The sequence below is a fragment of the Rutidosis leptorrhynchoides genome, chromosome 6 (assembly GCF_046630445.1).
Source record: "Rutidosis leptorrhynchoides isolate AG116_Rl617_1_P2 chromosome 6, CSIRO_AGI_Rlap_v1, whole genome shotgun sequence".
Lineage (NCBI taxonomy): Eukaryota > Viridiplantae > Streptophyta > Magnoliopsida > Asterales > Asteraceae > Rutidosis > Rutidosis leptorrhynchoides.
This window is the reverse complement of record NC_092338.1, coordinates 87,889,473-87,908,966: the sequence shown is the minus strand read 5'-3', so window position 1 is coordinate 87,908,966 and position 19,494 is coordinate 87,889,473. Positions and strand designations below refer to the sequence as shown.

Sequence of the window (19,494 nt, the reverse complement as noted above, 5' to 3'; positions counted from 1 at the left end):
ACTAGTAACTACGCATGTTACTAAATAACAACATCTGTAAGGATAGTCCCACTCACCTAATATTGCAAAACAAGAACTCAGAGATCTTATAATACTGAGTCTTCTCCTTTCCTTTGTCACCTAGAAAAAGGATACTTTCAAGTCTGATGCAATCCCAGTAAATAACAACGTCAAACATAGAGCATGGATGAAACCACCAAAAATTATGATTTTAACATATTTAGCTCATTCAAATTATTCAGTAGTGCCTAAACATCATGTTTAACTCATGTATAATATTATGATCATAGTTATAATACAAATGTTATTTACTCGACATGTATTTAACATGTAGGTAGTCATATCATAATAATTTTTACTAGTTTATTATATTTTAAGCTAATCTCATATCTTATATCTCATGTCATATATTAAAGTAAGTACTAATAAATATAAATAATAATGCATAATAATACTTACAAAAGGTGGTTGTAGGATGAAAGCCAACTTGATATGTATTTATATAGTAGTGTGTGTAGTATGATGTTGGTGTGAATTTTTACGCTTCACTTCGACTCCTATTTATAATGAGAAAACAAGTTGCTGATCATAAACCTATCTCATAGGCCATCTATTGTGGCATTACTAAAATTGATCCTTAACTATTAAGGTAGACACTCATCATATTTACATCGATTACTCAGCATTTAGATATACACTGCAATTATATGGAAGTTTCTGCAGATTATCATGCTTATGAATATATATGATGTAATTTGTTTCTATCATTTGAATCATACGTGGATTTTAGTCCACCACATGCACGTTTATTTAATCTATATACTAACTTCATGATATTTTCATAAATTATATAGTAATTATATCCGTTATCTAAAACACAATGTTTTCGTTTAGGCAGTCTAACGAAACTCAATTCAGTCAAACAAATATTTTCCGTAACCATCGCCACAAACATTTTCATCTATAAACTAATTACACATAATTTAATATTTCACTTTTCCAATTAATTTATATCAATTAACTATAATTTATGTATTATTTAAATTATATAGTAAAATAATATTGACATACTTATAAATTCTAGTATATAAAAGCGGGTGTTATAAATCTACCCACCTTAAGAAGATTCCGTCCTCAGAATTTGGTCATTGTCGAACAAGTAAGGGTATCTAAATTTCATTATATCTTCTGTTTCCCAGGTTAAATTTGATCCTAAACTATGTCTCCATTCTACCAACACCATAGGAATCTGTTTCTTTCGAAGCTTGGTGACTTTTCTATCTAATAGCTTAACGGGTTCTTCTACTAACTTTTTATTCATATCCACTTTCAAATCTTGCAGTGGAAGAATCTGACTTTCTTCATCTACCTTGCACTTGCGGAGGTAACACGTGTTGAAGGTATCATGAATACCTCACAATTCTGGTGGGAGGTATAACACTACAGTTTGATCGTTTACAATTTTCCTGATACGAAAAGGCCTAATATAGCGAGGTGCTAACTATCCACGTTTACTAAAACGAATTACCCCTTTCCACGGTGAAACTTTTAAATACACTAGTTCACCCTCAAGAAAAGTTACTGGTCGTCGACGCGGATCATCATACATTTTCTGTCTATCTCTTGCAGCTTTTAGCTTTTTTCGAGCAATTGCTACTTTCTCGGATGTCTGCTGAACTATTTCTGGTCCGGCAAACTGTTTTTCTCCTGCCTCTAACCAACATGTTGGAGTTCGGCACCGTCTACCATATAACATTTCATAGGGTGGCATCCTGATACTCGAATGATAAGAGTTGTTATATGCAAATTCAACTAACGGTAGATGAGTATCCCAAGAACCCCCATATTTCAAAACATAAGCTCGTAACATATCCTCAAGTGTTTGAATGGTTCGTTCCCTTTGACTGTCAGTCTGAGGATGATACGTCGTACTCAGATTCACACGAGTTCCTAGATTCTGCTGTAAACTCTTCCAAAAGTTCGATACAAATCTTGAATCTCGATCAGACACGATATATAAAGGAATCCCGTGACGCGACACTATCTCATTCAGATACATTTATGCCAACTTACTCAAAGAAGTTGTTTCGCTAGCGGCTAAAAAATGCGCACTCTTAGTCAAACGGTCAACTATCACCCAGATCATGTCGTTCTCCTTCTGGGTTCGAGGTAACTTAGTCACAAAATTCATGGTGATATGATCCCACTTCCATTCAAGAATTTGTAATTGTCGTAATGACTCATATGGTTTCTGGTGTTCAGCTTTCACTTGAGCACAAATTTGACACGTTTCTACGAAATGAGTGACATCTGTTTTCATCATAGGCCACCAATACAACTTTTTCAGGTCATTATACATCTTTGTGCAGCCAGGATGAATAGAGAGCCTCGATTTATGAGCTTGATGTGCGCAGAGGTGTATATGAAATAGCTTTATTTTTACAACGAAAAACTATTAAATACGATACAATTTTACACAAGATATTTATTTATTTATAGAATGGATATACTTAAACCTTGCTACAACACTTATAGGCAGTGTACCTAATCGTACAGTAGTGTAGTTTTTAGTAAGTCCGGTTCGTTCCACAGGGAAAATCTTTTAAACAAAGCTTAACGCTATATTAGTTTTAATTTATAAAAATACAAAAATATATAAGTAATATTATTATTATAAAGGGGGTTTTTACCGTTTAATGACCGGTTTGTCGATTTTAAAACTTAGTCGCAGTTAAAACCTAATGTAAAATATTAAAAATAAATATAACTTAATTTTAAGCGTAAAGTAAATAACGATAATGAAATTGCGATAAATAAAAGTGTGATAAAATAAAATTGCGATAATTAAAAAGTACGATAATTAAAAGTGCAATTAAATACAATAACAATAAATAAAAGTGCGATAATTAGAAGTGCAATTAAATATAAAATAAAGGAAATTAAATATGAAATAAAATAATTATGCTTATTTAAACTTCCATAATCATGATGTTTAACGTGTTGATTTTAGTTTTATGCCCATGGGTTAATTGTCCTTTGTCCTGGATTATTCAATAAGTCCGTCTGGTTTTTTACCATAACAGTCCATCAGTCATAAGTATAAAGTGCGAGTATCCTCGTCAAATTATCCTTATACCCGAAGTTAAATATTCCAACTAATTGGGGACTTAAACTGTAACAAGGTTTTAATACTTTGTTTAATAATTACACCAGAATATCGACTGTGTGTAACCCAAGTTTTTAATACTTTGTTATCAATTATGCCAAGTGTCCTTGTACATAATTTCACCCCTGTTTTAATAATTTCATAGACTATTAATCCATTCTCGTGTCCGGCTAAATAAAAGATTTTTCGTACATATAAATACCCCTCCCATCGTGTCCGATCGAGTGTATATGGTTATTTATAGGTACGTCTAATTGTAAATCTTTATATTAAAATTAACAAACTATCATTTAGTTAAACAAATATAAAGCCCATTAATAGCCCATAGTCTAATTTCCACAAGTGTCGTTCTTTTGTCCAAACCCCAATTATGGTACAAAGCCCAATTACCCAATTTTAGTATTTTTAGCCCAACATCATGATTACTTCGGTATTAAATAAGCATAATAATAATTTAGCTACGAGACATTAATGTAAAAAGGTTGAACATAACTTACAATGGTTAAAAATAGCGTAGCGTTACACGGACAGAATTTCGACTTACACCCTTACAACATTCGCTAACATAACCTTATTATTATTAATTAAAATTAAAATTAAAATTAAAATATAAATTATATATATATATTTACGTATATAGAGAGAGATGATATATGGATATTTTAAAACGGATCAAAATGCGCGAGCTTTTATAGGCATTTTTGTCCAGGACAGCTCCGCGAGTTGCGGCATTTTTGCACTACAAACTCCGCGAGTCGCGGAGTTCGTAAATCCAGTTCACACAAGTTTGGATCCTAGTCTGCCGACGGTTTTAATATATAAATGTAATATATATATAATTTATATAATTAATTATATTATATATTATATTATATTTATATACATAGTTTACTTGTAATTTTTAGTCCGTTGCGTCGAGCGTTGAGAGTTGACTCTGGTCCCGATTCCGGATTTTCGAACGTCCTTGCGTACAATTTAATATCTTGTACTTTGCGTTTTGAATCTTGTACTCTTGTAATTCTGAGACGTTTCTTATCAATAATTGGAACCTCTTTGATTGTATTTTGTACTTTTGAGCTTTTTGGTCGTTTGCGTCTTCAATTCGTCGAATATATCTTTTGTCTTCACCTTTTATTATTTAACCGAATATCACTTGTAAATAGGACAATTGTAACTAAAAGCTTGTCTTTCTTGAGGAATAATGCTATGAAATATATGTTCGTTTTTAGCATTATCAAATATTCCCACACTTGAGCGTTGCTTTTCCTCAAGCAATATAGTCTTGAAATATACTAGAATCACTTCTTTATTCTTCACACTTTGTACATCAGTGATTTCTATACGGCGGTATAAACAATGGTTGTAACGATGTGGTTTACAGTCCCACATGACTATAAAATTTAGATTCATTAAGGAAATTGGATCTTTATGAAAACATTCGATCTTTTGAAAATTCATTCTAGCTTTTACCCTAGTTAAGTTTTCTGGAATAACCCTTCACCGGTGTTTGCAAAATATTTTTGTGGGTTTGGTGGGTTTCAGATTTGAAAATTTTAGCTCAAAACTTGTGGTTTTGTGTCACCCACTTGCTAACCTTGTATTAGGAAAGCAACACGTCCAGTATACTTGCTCCGTATATTACCTTTCGGTAAACTACCGTCCGGTTGTAAATGAAAGCGCTGAACAAGCAACTGTTAAGGCAATGTCCCCTGACATGCTTTTAATTATGGTCTATAACGTGTCGGACGCAATTACTATCCTTTGTAGGAGCAATAGTAAAGCTCACCCTTATAATTTTTCGGTCTGGCACAAGGTCCTGTCTTTGACCATACTATGCAACCACCGTTCTTACGGTTGACACCCGATTTGGTTCAGGTGACCTAATGAATTCCAGGTGAATTCCTAGGATTTTACGTTCAATGGTCATGAACGCATTGAAAATGGGTTTTTAGAAAACAAATCGGTTTGAAATTTTGATCAAAATATTTTCTCGTTCAAGCTCGAGTTTAGATATCATTGAATTTCACGAGTTTGTAATTCTCAATCTTTAAAGTCAATCTCTAGGATTGAGTAATATCAGTCTTAAAAGCTGATTTTTGATCTTTTAAGGAGATTATCCTTTCTGGGGATCTGATTCATTAGTCTTATCAAGCTAATTTTCACGGTGCCTCCCCATTGTACGAGATAAATCCTTCTCATGGTTAGGATAAATCTGACCACTTGGCGACCCTGTTTGATGCTGAGGTTCGTGGATTTCCTGCTGATTTTAGAGATGACTTTTCTAGGTTTTTCGTCAACCTACAGCTGGTCTGGACGACAACTTCATGACCTAAATCAAGAAGCGCGTTTCTTTTTCGGAAGACTTTACTTCCTTTTAATGATGGAATTGATTCATCGTGTAGATCCATCTTTCTTACAGTAAATCGGGTAAAACTGTTTAGTTTAGTCCAAAACAAAAGTATCTTCAATTATTTGTTATAGAAATATGTGACATATGTTTAAAATAACTTAGTAAATTTTCCCACACTTGGCTTTTATTTTCCTTTTTATTGTCCTCTATTCCATTTTAAATGAATTCTAACATTTTGGTTTGTTTCTCAATTTATGTCCTTTCCGAGGTAACAATAATTTCGGTGTTAACACCTAGTTTTATCGTTCATAAATATGTATAAACATGATTTTGAGTTCATTTAATTGAAAATTTTGAAAATTTTTACTAGAATTGGGTAGTCAGTATATAAGACTAGGGCTGTTCTTTATTATCAGAGAGCACTAGATTCTAATACAACTACTGCTTTTCTAGTATTTCTAATGGTAACCAAGTGTATGAAGTAAAAATTTTAAAAATCCGAAAGAATTTAATCCCTTCCCACACTTAAGATCTTGCAATGCCCCCATTTGCAAGAAATCAGTAACAATTTAAATTATTGAGGGTGATTAGCGTAGAAAAATGATTAAATTTTACCAAAGTTTCCAAACATATTGGCGTTTGTTTGCTGAATGATAAATGGTGCACATCATTTGTTCATTCCGTCTGGTTGTTACATCACATTTGTTTTTCATTTTTTTTTTATAAAACCTTACACTTTTAGAACATATAATTAATTAATTTTAAAATTTTGTTTCCCTTGTTATTTAGGACGAGGTCGTTTCGGAACGATGTCCTAGTCCGTCCCTCGACAAAATTTTAAAATTTGTCAATTTAAAGCGCGGTTTTAAAAGCAAAGATTTTTGGGTTTTTTTTTATTTTTTTTTGGCATACTTTAAATCAATAAGATTAAAAATAATGATAATAAAAATTCTCGTCTCGCCCTCGGGTAAAGCAATTTCAGCTCAACGACCTAGTCTTCAACTTACGACGAATTTTTAAAAATCATATTTTTAACTTAGCAAAAAAAAGTAAATTTTTGTTTTTTAAATTCACACCAAACTTAAATTTAAAATGCATAAAATTAAAAATTCATATTATTAAAAATTCACACCAAACTTAAATTTAATTTTTGTTTTTATACATACAAACTTATATTAAAAATATTAATTTTTCAGATATTCACAATTTTAAATATATTGATTTAAACAAGTTTACAATATTATTTTAATATTAATTTTAAAAACAAAGTAAAAATAAAATTAAAAATCTTTTTGGTCTTTTATCCCACTTTAATCAATCAAATATTATCAAAAATATACGCCCCTCTTTTCGGTAAAGTAATTTCGGTTCCATAACCTAGTTTAACTCATGACAAATTTTTGAAATATTTTGGGTTGATTGATTAAAGATATTTATACCTTAAGAATAAACGGTAAATTTCGCAGTGATGTAATAAATTTTTGTATGATATCAATAATTTCGGTCGCAAGACCTAATTTTATTGAATACCAATTTAATACTTTATAGCGAACAAATTAGCATTTATTATCAAAAGGTTAAAAATAAAAATAAAAATAAAAACTGTACAGACTTACCTGTGAGATAGTATTCTTAGTGATATGCTCTAGCCCACTCATAAGATAGTCGGACTAATTGATTTTCCATGGCTACATAGGCGTAACCTCGAGCATTCAGTGTTTTTTCTTCTAAACATATGAACGGTCCATCTCTGCATAAAGTAACAAATTCGGTGTTTGAATATGTTTGATTATTTGAACATTTACCTCCGTGTGACCATTTTCCGCATTTGTGACATCTTTCAAGGTGTCGTGCTCTTCTTTTCGCTGCGGATTTTGATTTTCCTTTACCAAATTATAACTTATTATCTTCACATCTGGATTCTTTTCTTACTTCGTCCAATTTTTCTCTGATTACTGATACCAGTTCACTCGGATGTGTGTAATTCAAAGCGTGTAGCATTAGACCATGGTTTAGTTCACAGGAAGTCTTCATTTCATAAAAACCTAAAAAAATAAAAATTCAGAATGGGGGGGGAGAAGACTAGTTCTTTAGGGTCTGCTAGGGAAAGACCATTCGGGTTCCATTTTCGAGAACTACACGAAAACAGAAAATCTAACTCTAACAGAAATACATATTATCCTTTAAAGACTTGATTCTCCCCACACTTAGTTAGCTGTGGTATCGAAATTGTGATTAACTTCGTTGTCGACTTCCATCGGACTATCTATGTAGTGTTTAACTCTGTGACCATTAACTTTAAATTCAATCCCATTTGAATTTATTAATTCTACTGTTCCGTATGGGAAAACTCTTTTGACTATGAATGGTCCAGACCATCTTGATTTCAATTTTCCAGGAAATAGCTTGAATCGTGAATTGAAAAGAACTCTGTCTCCTTCTTTAAATTCTTTTGAACTTCTGATTCTTTTATCATGCCATTTCTTCGTTCTTTCCTTATAGATTAACGAATTTTTGTATGCTTCATGTCTTAATTCTTCTAATTCGTTTAATTGACTTAACCGTAGTCGTCCAGCTTCATGTAAATCAAGATTACATGTCTTCAAAGCCCAAAATGCTTTGTGTTCAATTTCTACTGGAAGATGACATGCTTTTCCATAAACGAGTCTAAAAGGTGTGGTTCCAATTGGAGTTTTGTAAGCTGTTCTAAAAGCCCAGAGTGCATCCTCCAACTTAATGGACCATTCCTTCGGATTTGATCCTACGATTTTTTCTAGAATACGTTTTAAAGCTCGGTTGGTATTTTTAACTTGTCCACTTGTCTGTGGATGATATGCGGTGGAGATTTTATGAGTTACTCCATATCTTTTAAGAACTTTCTCAAGTTGATTATTACAGAAATGAGTACCCCGATCACTTATTAAAGCTTTCGGTGTTCCAAACCTTGCAAAAAGACGTTTTAAAAAGTTGACTACAACTCGTGTATCGTTAGTTGGGAGAGCTTGTGCTTCCGCCCATTTAGATACATAATCAATGGCTACGAGAATATAGAGATTATTATGAGATTTTGAAAATGGACCCATAAAGTCAATACCCCAAATGTCAAATACTTCACATACTTGAATGACATTTTGTGGCATTTCATCACGTTGACTTATTTTTCCGGCCCTTTGACAAGCATCACAGGATTTGCAAAGAAGGTGTGCGTCTTTGTAAATTGTAGGCCAATAGAATCCAGCATCATAAACTTTTCTTGCTGTTAGTTGAGGCCCATAATGCCCTCCTGTTGGTCCTGTGTGACAATGGTTTAAGATTTTACTAGCTTCATCTCCGAATACACATCGGCGTATTATTCCATCGGGACAACTTTTAAACAAATGTGGATCTTCCCAGAAATAGTGTTTTATATCACTGAAGAATTTCTTTCGTTTTTGGTACGATAATCCTTTTTCAAGGAATCCACATGCTAAGTAGTTTTCATAGTCTGCAAACCATGGAATTTCATTATAATCTATCTTTAATAGATATTCATCAGGAAAGTTGTCTTGTATGGCCGATTCATTTATAACTTCTTATTCGGGATTTTCAAGACGAGAAAGATGATCAGCGGCGAGATTTTCTGCTCCTCTTTTATCTCGGATTTCAATATCAAATTCTTGTAAGAGTAAGATCCAACGGATTAATCTTGGTTTAGCATCTTGTTTCGAAAATAGGTATCTAAGAGCAGAATGGTCGGTATAGACCACCGTTTTAGATAGAACGAGATATGAACGAAATTTGTCAAAAGCAAAGACAATAGCAAGGAGTTCTTTTTCAGTAGTTGTGTAATTTGTTTGTGCTCCTTGTAACGTCTTACTAGCGTAATAAATAGGTTGAAATCGTTTTTCAATCCTTTGTCCTAAAACGGCTCCCATTGCAAAATCACTTGCATCACACATTAGTTCAAACGGTAGATTCCAATTTGGTGTTATCATGATCGGCGCATTAGTGAGTTTCTCTTTAAGAATATTAAAAGATTTGATACATTCATCTGAAAAGATGAATGGAGCATCCTTTTCTAGGAGTTTATTCATAGGAGTGGCAATTTTAGAAAAATCTTTTATGAAACTTCGGTAAAAACCGGCATGCCCTAGAAAACTCCTAACTCCTCTAACATTGGTGGGATGTGGAAGTTTAGCAATTACATCTACTTTAGCTCTATCCACTTCAATTCCTTCCTTTGAAATTGTATGACCAAGAACGATGCCTTCTTTAACCATGAAATGGCATTTCTCCCAATTAAGTACTAGATTTGATTGTTCGCATCTAATAAGCATTCGTTCAAGATTAGCTAGACATATTTCAAAAGTATCACCGAAGACTGAAAAGTCATCCATGAAAACTTCCATGCATTCTTCTATCATGTCGTGAAAAATCGCCATCATGCACCTTTGAAAGGTTGCAGGAGCGTCGCAAAGTCCAAATGGCATGCGTTTGTAAGCAAAAGTACCATAAGGGCACGTGAACGTGGTTTTCTCTTGATCTTCGGGTGCTATTGGAATTTGAAAATATCCGGAAAAACCATCAAGAAAACAATAGTAACTATTTTCGGCTAATCTTTCCAACATTTGATCAATAAAAGGTAAGGGAAAGTGATCTTTTCTGGTGGCGTCATTTAATTTTCTATAATCAATACACACACGCCATCCTGTTACAGTCCTAGTAGGAATAAGCTCATTTTTCTCATTTGTAATGACAGTCATGCCACCTTTCTTAGGCACGCATTGAACTGGACTTACCCATGGACTATCAGAGATTGGATAAATTAAACCTGCATCAAGCAGTTTAATAATTTCTTTTTTTAACAACATCTTGCATATTAGGATTTAATCTTCGTTGGCGTTGCACATACGTTTTATGACCTTCTTCCATAAGGATTTTATGTGTGCAATACGAAGGACTTATTCCTTTAATATCATGAATTTTCCATGCAATAGCTGGTTTATGAGCTTTCAACACAGAAATGAGTTGAGATTTTTCATTTTCAGTAAGAGAAGACGATATTATTACAGGTAATTCAGATTCACCATGTAAATAAGCGTATTCCAAATGGTTTGGAAGTGGCTTTAACTCTAATGTCGGAGGTTCTTCTATCGATGATTTATATCGATATCTGTCTTCTTCTTTTAGCATTTGAATTTCTTCTGTTGTTGGTTCATATCCATTAGCCATTAGTGTAGCTAACATTTCAGTTTCATCAACTGGTTCAGTTCCTTCTCCTAAAGAACATTCTCCTGTTCTTTGTAATTCTGGAAATTCTTCTAACAATTCTGCATGTGAATCTATAGTTTGAATATAATAACATGTATCATCTGCAGATTGCGGTTGTTGCATTGCTCTATCAACTGAAAAGGTAACACTCTCGTCCTCTATACTTAGGGTCAGTTTCTTACCAAACACATCTATCATTGCTTTAGCCGTGTTTAAGAATGGTCTTCCTAATATGAGAGGAACTTGAGAATCTTCTTCCATGTCCAGAACAACAAAATCTACTGGAAATACTAAAGTACCAACTTTAACTAGCATGTTTTCCATTATCCCTCTAGGATATTTTATTGATCAATCTGCTAGTTGTATACTTATTCTTGTTGGTTTTAATTCTCCAAGGTCTAGTTTAGTGTATAGTGAATACGGCATTAAATTTATACTAGCACCTAAGTCTGCCAATGCTTCTATTGAACTAAGACTACCCAGAAAACATGGAATTGTGAAACTTCCTGGATCAGATAATTTTTCTGGTATCTTATTCAACAGCACTGCTGAACAATTAGCATTCATAGTAACAGCCGAGAGTTCTTCCATTTTCTTTCTATTTGAGATTAGATCTTTCAAGAATTTAGCATATCTAGGCATTCCTGAAATTACATCAATGAAAGGAAGATTTACATTTATCTGTTTAAACATATCCAAGAATTTGGATTGCTCGGCTTCAAGTTTCTCTTTCTTCATTTTACTAGGGTAAGGAAGTGGTGGTTGGTATAGTTTAACATAAGGTTTAGCTTTAACTGTGTTATCTTCATTAACCTTTTCAACTACCGGTTCTGTTTCCTTATCTTGCTCAGGTTGTGGTTCTTGTGGAGTAGGAATAGCTTCATCAGAAATTACAGGTATTTCAGGTGGTTTAAGTGTTGTACCACTTCTTGTGGTAATGGCTTTAGCTATTTCATTCCGGGGGTTAGCATTTGTATCACTAGGTAAACTTCCCGGTTTTCTTTCACCTATTAACCTTGCTAGGTTACTTACTTCTTGTTCCAAATTTTGAATAGAAGCTTGTTGATTTCTAAATGCTTGAGCATTTTGTTCATTTGTTTGTTTCTGAGATGTGAAAAACTGTGTTTGAGATTCAACTAGCTTCGTCATCATATCTTCTAAATTTGGTTTTTTATCATTGAGTTGTGGTGATTTGTTTTGAAAATTAGGTCTTTGTTGGTTGTAAGTATTATTGGATACTTGTTGATTGCTAAGACCTTGTTCGTTGTTGTATGGAACATTTCGGTTATAATTCTGGTTTTGATTGTAAATCGGTCTTGGCGGTTGATAATTATTTTGATAATTATTTCCAGGCCTTTGGTTTAGATATGAAACATTTTTCTCTTTGTTCCATTGTTAGCTCAATACTGAGACAATCTTTTGTCAAATGTGGTCCTCCACACTGCTCACAACTAATTCGTATTGAGTGAATATCTTTAGTCATCTTTTCCATTCGTCTCTCGATAGCATCTATCTTTGCAGAAATGGAATCTAAGTCATGGCTAGAATCGGCTCTAGCTGCTTTAGATGATCTAATGATATCTTTTTCTTGGTGCCACTCATTTGAGTGGGAAGCAGTGTTATCAATAATTTTGTAAGCATCAGTTTCTGTTTTCTTCATAATAGAACCACCAGCTGCTATATCTATGTCTTTTCTTGTAGTGATGTCACATCCTTGGTAGAATATTTGTACTATTTGACAAGTGCCTAAACCATGTTGCGGACATCCTCTCAATAACTTTACAAATCTTGTCCATACCTCATATAGAGTTTCATTTGGTTTCTGTGTGAACGTAACAATTTCTCCTTGAAGTCTTACGGCTTTAGATGCTGGAAAGAATTGTTTAAGAAATTTTTCAACTAAAACGTCCCATGTATCGATCGCCCTTTCAGGTAACGATTCCAACCAATCTTTGGCTTCTCCCTTTAAAGTCCAGGGAAATAACATGAGATATATCTGTTCATCCTCAACTTCTCGGATTTTAAATAAAGTACAAATCCTATTAAAAGTACGAAGATGTTCATTTGGATCTTCCTTCGGCGCACCACTAAATTGGCATTGATTAGTCACCATGTGTAGAATTTGTCCTTTGATTTCATAATCTGGCGCATTAATGTCTGGATGAGTAATTGCGTGACCTTGGCCAGTGCGTTTAGCTCTCATTCGGTCTTCCATACTTAAAGGTTCCAGATTCTCCATGATTGAATTTGTTGAATCTGAATCACTAGAGGATTCTGATTTAATGGTTCGTTCCTCAACAATCTCTGTTTGAATGATTGGTGGTTCCAGAGGATAAATTAATGGTTCAGGATCTATGAATCGTCCCTGAATATTCTCCGGATTCTCAATTGTGAGGTTGGGTTCAAAAAATGGATTATCGGAAATTTGAATTGGAGTACTTGGTCGACTGGATGACGATTCTAAAGAAAAATCAACGACGACAATATTTGCTAGATGTCTTGATCGAGTTACAGGTGGTGAACGTATAAAAGGTGGTGAACGTCTTGCTCGGTGCATTCACTGAATATTCTATTAGTTTTTTAAAAAGAAAGAAAAATTATATAAGTTATCCAATTAATAGACTTTTCTGATTTTGCCCACGTTTTGAATAGCCAAAAGATGCAGCAGAGGGGCAGGATTCATTTGGTCTCAATATAATTGAGTACTGTTTGGCTCCAATAACCCGGTCCACGTACAAATCTAACTATTACTACGAACCAGAAAATTTTGATGTCTATCAATTTAACCACTTCAAATAAATTTTCGTAATTTTAAGAAGTTTTAGATAAGAAATAGAGAAAATTCTAAGTCCTAAAAACTAGAATGGCGAGAAATAAGAAAGAAAAAGAGCGCGTCGATATTAAAATTGGAGAAATAAGAAAGAAAAAGAACGACTTATAAAACTTTAAAACACTCGACTAACCCAACCTTATTATTATCACTAACTTAAAATTAAAATTGCAAATTGAGATTACTAATTGGAGTGATAATTGATACAAAGGTAAAAGGCGTCGAAAAATAAAAATAAGAAAGTAGCGCGTTGAAACTTAAAAAAGAACTAAAAACTAAGAATTAAAAGTTGCGTCTAAAAATATTAAAGCTTACAAGTAAAACTATATCCCAAATGGCAATAACTTAAAAAGGTACTAAAACTTAAAAAGGCGTCGCAAAATTCTAAAGCACCTAAATCTTAGTCTAAAGAAAAAGCACTTAAGGGATTTTACAGCAAAGCCTAAAAATCTAGAAGTAAAAATAAGCTACGGCAAAAACTAGAACTTAAAATTAGATACGAGCGAAAAATATAAATATTACGAATAAACGATTAAAAAGTTACAAAAATAAAAATAGGCTTAAAATTGATAAAGAGTACAATTTTTATAAAAATATTATTTTTATATTATTTATTTTATAAAAGTATTAATTTTTTATATACAAATAAAACTAATTATAATTTAATATTATTAATTAATTTAAAAAACTTAAACTAAATAATAATAATAATTAAACTAATTTAGGGTTTATTAATAATAATAATTAATAATACTCCGTAATTAATGCGATTAGGGTTATTTCAGGCGCGTCAGGTTAAACTCCGCGAGTGCGGTACCTAGCTGGCAACAAACTCCGCGAGTCGCGGAGAATGCAAATTCAAATGACAGGCTGGTTTCGTTCGACAGGTTTTTTTTATATGTTTTAAATAAATATGAAATATTTAAATAAAACTTATATTTTTTTTAACACTAAAATAAAAATAAAGAAACTTTATAAAACTTTTAACAAACTCTTAAAAATATATAAATTTTTGTTTTTCTTTTTATATTTTTGAATTTTTAAAACGTATTTTTACAAAAGCGTATTTTTTTATAAAAGTGAACTAAAAATAAAAATCTTTTTTTTATATAGCGTTTCGCTTCGGCGATCCCCGGCAGCGGCGCCAAAAATACTTGATGTGCGCAGAGGTGTATATGAAATAGCTTTATTTTTACAACGAAAAACTATTAAATACGATACAATTTTACACAAGATAGTTATTTATTTATAGAATGGATATACTTAAACCTTGCTACAACACTTATAGGCAGTGTACCTAATCGTACAGTATTATAGTTTTTAGTAAGTCCGGTTCGTTCCACAAGGAAAATCTTTTACACAAAGCTTAACGCTATATTAGTTTTAATTTATAAAAATACAAAAATATATAAGTAATATTATTATTATAAAGGGGGGTTTTTACCGTTTAATGACCGGTTTGTCGATTTAAAAACTTAGCCGCAGTTAAAACCTAATGTAAAATATTAAAAATAAATATAACTTAATTTAAAGCGTAAAATAAATAACGATAATGAAATTGCGATAAATAAAAGTGCGATAAAATAAAATTGCGATAATTAAAAAGTACGATAATTAAAAGTGCAATTAAATACAATAACAATAAATAAAAGTGCGATAATTAGAAGTGAAATTAAATATAAAATAAAGGAAATTAAATATGAAATAAAATAATTATGCTTATTTAAACTTCCGTAATCATGATGTTTGACGTGTTAATTTTAGTTTTATGCCCATGGGTTAATTGTCCTTTGTCCTGGATTATTCAATATGTCCGTCTGGTTTTTGTCCATAACAGTCCATCAGTCATAAATATAAAGTGCGAGTATCCTCGTCAAATTATCCTTATACCCGAAGTTAAATATTCCAACTAATTGGGGACTTAAACTGTAACAAGGTTTTAATACTTTGTTTAATAATTACACCAGAATATCGACTGTGTGTAACCCAAGGTTTTAATACTTTGTTATCAATTATGCCAAGTGTCCTTGTACATAATTTCACCCCTGTTTTAATAATTTCATAGACTATTATTCCATTCCCGTGTCTGGTTAAATGAACGATTATTCGTACATATAAATACCCCGCCCATCGTGTCCGATCGAGTGTATATGGTTATTTATAGGTACGTCCAATTGTAAATCTTTATATTAAAATTAACAAACTATCATTTAGTTAAACAAATATAAAGCCCATTAATAGCCCATAGTCTAATTTCCACAAGTGTCGTTCTTTTATCCAAACCCCAATTATGGTACAAAGCCCAATTACCCAATTTTAGTATTTTTAGCCCAACATCATGATTACTTCGGTATTAAATAAGCATAATAATAATTTAGCTACGAGACATTAATGTAAAAAGGTGGAACATAACTTACAATGGTTAAAAATAGCGTAGCGTTACACGGACAGAATTTCGACTTACACCCTTACAACATTCGCTAACATAACCTTATTATTATTAATTAAAATTAAAATTAAAATATAAATTATATATATATATTTACGTATATAGAGAGAGATGATATATGGATATTTTAAAACGGATCAAAATGCGCGAGCTTTTATAGGCATTTTTGTCCAGGACAGCTCCGCGAGTTGCGGCATTTTTGCACTACAAACTCCGCGAGTCGCGGAGTTCGTAAATCCAGCTCACACAAGTTTGGATCCTAGTCTGCCGACGGTTTTAATATATAAATATAATATATATATAATTTATATAATTAGTTATATATTATATTATATTTATATACATAGTTAACTTGTAATTTTTAGTCCGTTGCGTCGAGCGTTGAGAGTTGACTCTGGTCCCGGTTCCGGATTTTCGAACGTCCTTGCGTACAATTTAATATCTTGTACTTTGCGTTTTGAATCTTGTACTCTTGTAATTCTGAGACGTTTCTTATCAATAATTGGAACCTCTTTGATTGTATTTTGTACTTTTGAGCTTTTTGGTCGTTTGCGTCTTCAATTCGTCGAATCTATCTTTTGTCTTCACCTTTTATTATTTAACCGAATATCACTTGTAAATAGGACAATTGCAACTAAAAGCTTGTCTTTCTTGAGGAATAATGCTATGAAATATATGTTCGTTTTTAGCATTATCAGCTTCTTTTAGGATTAAATCCTCCAGTCTTTGGTACCCAAATCCGGTCATGGTAATTTTTCAATTCTCGAGAATCATCAGCCAAATCCTCTTTTTGTTTCATCATCAATTCAGATTTTAAGTTTTCATCTTTTAAATCTTCAAGTTACGAGATTTTCAGTCGGTCAATCAAATCCGATACAATCTTAATTCGCATGAATTTAACAGTGTCAACGGATCCCTTATGTTAAAGCATCAGCGACAACATTCGCCTTACCAGGATGGTAACGAATCTCGCAATCATAATCTTTGATCAACTCTTGCCACCTTCTCTGGCGCATATTCAATTATTTATGTGAAAAGATGTATTGCAAACTCTTGTGATCGGTGCAAATTACACAATGCGTACCATATAGATAGTGTCTCCGTAGTTTTAAGGCAAACACAACTGCAACCAATTCTAGGTCATGTGCAGGGTAGTTCCTTTCATGAGTTTTCAACTGTAGTGAAGCATAAGCGATCACCCTATCTCGCTGCATCAACACACAACCCGAACCTGCTAACGAAGCATCACAATACACGATAAAATCATCAGACCCTTCAGGTAAAGTCAGCACGGGATCCTGAAACAGTAATTATTTCAAGGTTTGAAAAGATGTCTCTTGTTCATTGTTCCACCGAAACGCCACATCTTTCCTTGTTAGTTTTGTCAAAGGACCAACGATTTTAGAAAAATCCTTTATAAACCGACGATAATAACCAGCTAATCCCAAAAAACTCTTAATCTCGGTAGGAGTCTTAGGAGAATTCCAGTTCATTACCGCTTCAATCTTTGCTGGGTCCACTTTAATACCATCTTTGCAGATAATATGACCTAGAAATTGTACCTCTCTCAACCAAAATTCACATTTTGAAAATTTTGCATAGAGCTTTTCGCGTTTAAAAAAATCTAAAACTTGACGCAAATGTGATGCGTGATCGAATTCTGTCTTAGAATAGATTAAGATATTATCGATAAAAATGATTACGAACTTATCAAGAAATGGTCGACACACTCGATTCATTAAATTCATGAAAATTTCCGGTGCATTCGTTAACCCAAATGGCATAACCAAAAATTTATAGTGACCGTAACGCGTATGAAAAGCTGTCTTAGGGATATCGGATTCAGCAACACAATCCTGGTGATACCCTGAGCGCAAGTCAATTTTAGAAAAGAACGAAGCTCCCTGAAGTTGATCGAATAGATCATCGATTCTGGGAAGAGGATACTTATTTTTCACAGTCCTCTTATTCAGTTCTCTATAATCAATACACATTCGGAGTGTTCCATCTTTCTTTTTCATGAATAACACTGGTGCACCCCATGGAGAAGAACTTGGACGAATGAACCCTCAGTCCAACAACTCCTGAATTTGAGACATCATCTCACGGATTTTCGAAGGAGCTAATCTATAAGGAGCTTTAGTAACAGGAGTGGCTCCTGACACTAGATCGATTTTATACTCAACTTCTCTAACAGGTGGTAACCTAGTAGTTCATCTGGAAACACTTCCGGATATTCAGAAACTACAAGGATATCAGACACCGTTTCGTATCTTTCTTTGCGTCGATGACATATGTTATAAAAGATTCACACCCTTTGGCCAGAGATTTCTTAGCTTTCATTATCGAAATTAAGGGATAACTAAACCCACCAAGTTCCCCACGGGCCATGACACGTGTCCCATCAGTTAAGGGAAAAGAGATTATCTTCTTATGGCACTTAATGCTAGCCTTATTGTGACTTAACCAATCCATGCCTAATACTACATCAAAACTAGCTATAGGAATCACCAAACAATTCACAGGAAAAAGGCCTCCATATATGGCAATGGTAGCTCCAGACACGGATGTTGTGACTGGAATTATCTTACTATCAGCCACTTCTACTCTCTGAGGAGTAGAAATCAATTCAACATGTAATTTCAACTTATCAGGGAACATAACAGACATGAAGGAGCGGTTTGCTCCAGAATCAAATAGCGCACGAGCAGGTACAGTGTTTATTAAGAACATACTAGTGATCATGTCATCAGTAGCAGTAGCAGCATCTACTGACATTTGAAAGGCTCGACCCTTAGGAGCTAGAGGATTCTTTCTTTTCTGCCCCGCGGTAGAAGCATATGATCCCCCGGCCGATACTGCCCTTACCCCTGACCCTGCCCCAGAATATGATCTTCTTGCAAAAGGACACTGTGCAGATCAATGACCTTCTTTCTAACAATTCCAACACACATTGTTTCTGAACGAACAAGTTTTGGCATCGTGCCCCATTACTCCACAACGGAGACACCATTTTGTTAGTATTGAACATTGCCTAGTATGTGACAATCTACACTCACCACACCATTTTCTCTGATTAGACACAGATCCACTTCTAGTGGATTGCCCTTTCTGATTGTACCCAGTCATTTTCTTCGATCTAAAGCTAGATTGGCTCGTTGTTGGTTGTTTCTATTGATTCAATTTCTCCTTTCATAGACCGATTCCAGCCTTCACATCACTTTCTGTGGTTTTAGCCATCACAAAGGCCTGAGACAAACTTGTTGCTGATCTGGCCATCGTACGATACTCGGGTTTTAGAATATCAACAAAATGTTGGATCCGAGACCCACTGATGTACGAACCTGAGTTTATCATTAAATTGCTTGATAATGTCATCCACAGTCATTTGATCAATCATCTCTAAATCCATAAATTCCTTCCTAATTCTCCCAAGTTCAAAAGACGTA

The 19,494-nt window shown here is 33.4% G+C and overlaps 1 protein-coding gene across 1 annotated transcript; it reads right to left on the bottom strand.

Moving 5' to 3' along the window:
• Positions 1–18,114: 18,114 nt before the first annotated feature.
• Positions 18,115–19,174, bottom strand: LOC139853855 (uncharacterized). The gene is made up of 3 exons (XM_071843198.1): positions 19,105–19,174; positions 18,360–18,921; positions 18,115–18,250 (listed from the first exon to the last, which is right to left on the bottom strand). The coding sequence occupies exons 1-3, from the start codon at positions 19,172–19,174 to the stop codon at positions 18,115–18,117; spliced, it is 768 nt and encodes a 255-aa protein (XP_071699299.1).
• Positions 19,175–19,494: the final 320 nt, after the last annotated feature.

Coding starts and splice junctions, on each gene's coding strand:
- LOC139853855 (XM_071843198.1), bottom strand. CDS start 19,174: ATGACTGGGTACAATCAGAAAGGGCAATCCACTAGAAGTGGATCTGTG. Junction 18,922..19,104: donor TAATCAGAGAAAATGGTGTG/GTGAGTGTAGAT, acceptor ATTCTGGGGCAG/GGTCAGGGGTAAGGGCAGTA. Junction 18,251..18,359: donor AAGAAATCTCTGGCCAAAGG/GTGTGAATCTTT, acceptor ATGAACTACTAG/GTTACCACCTGTTAGAGAAG.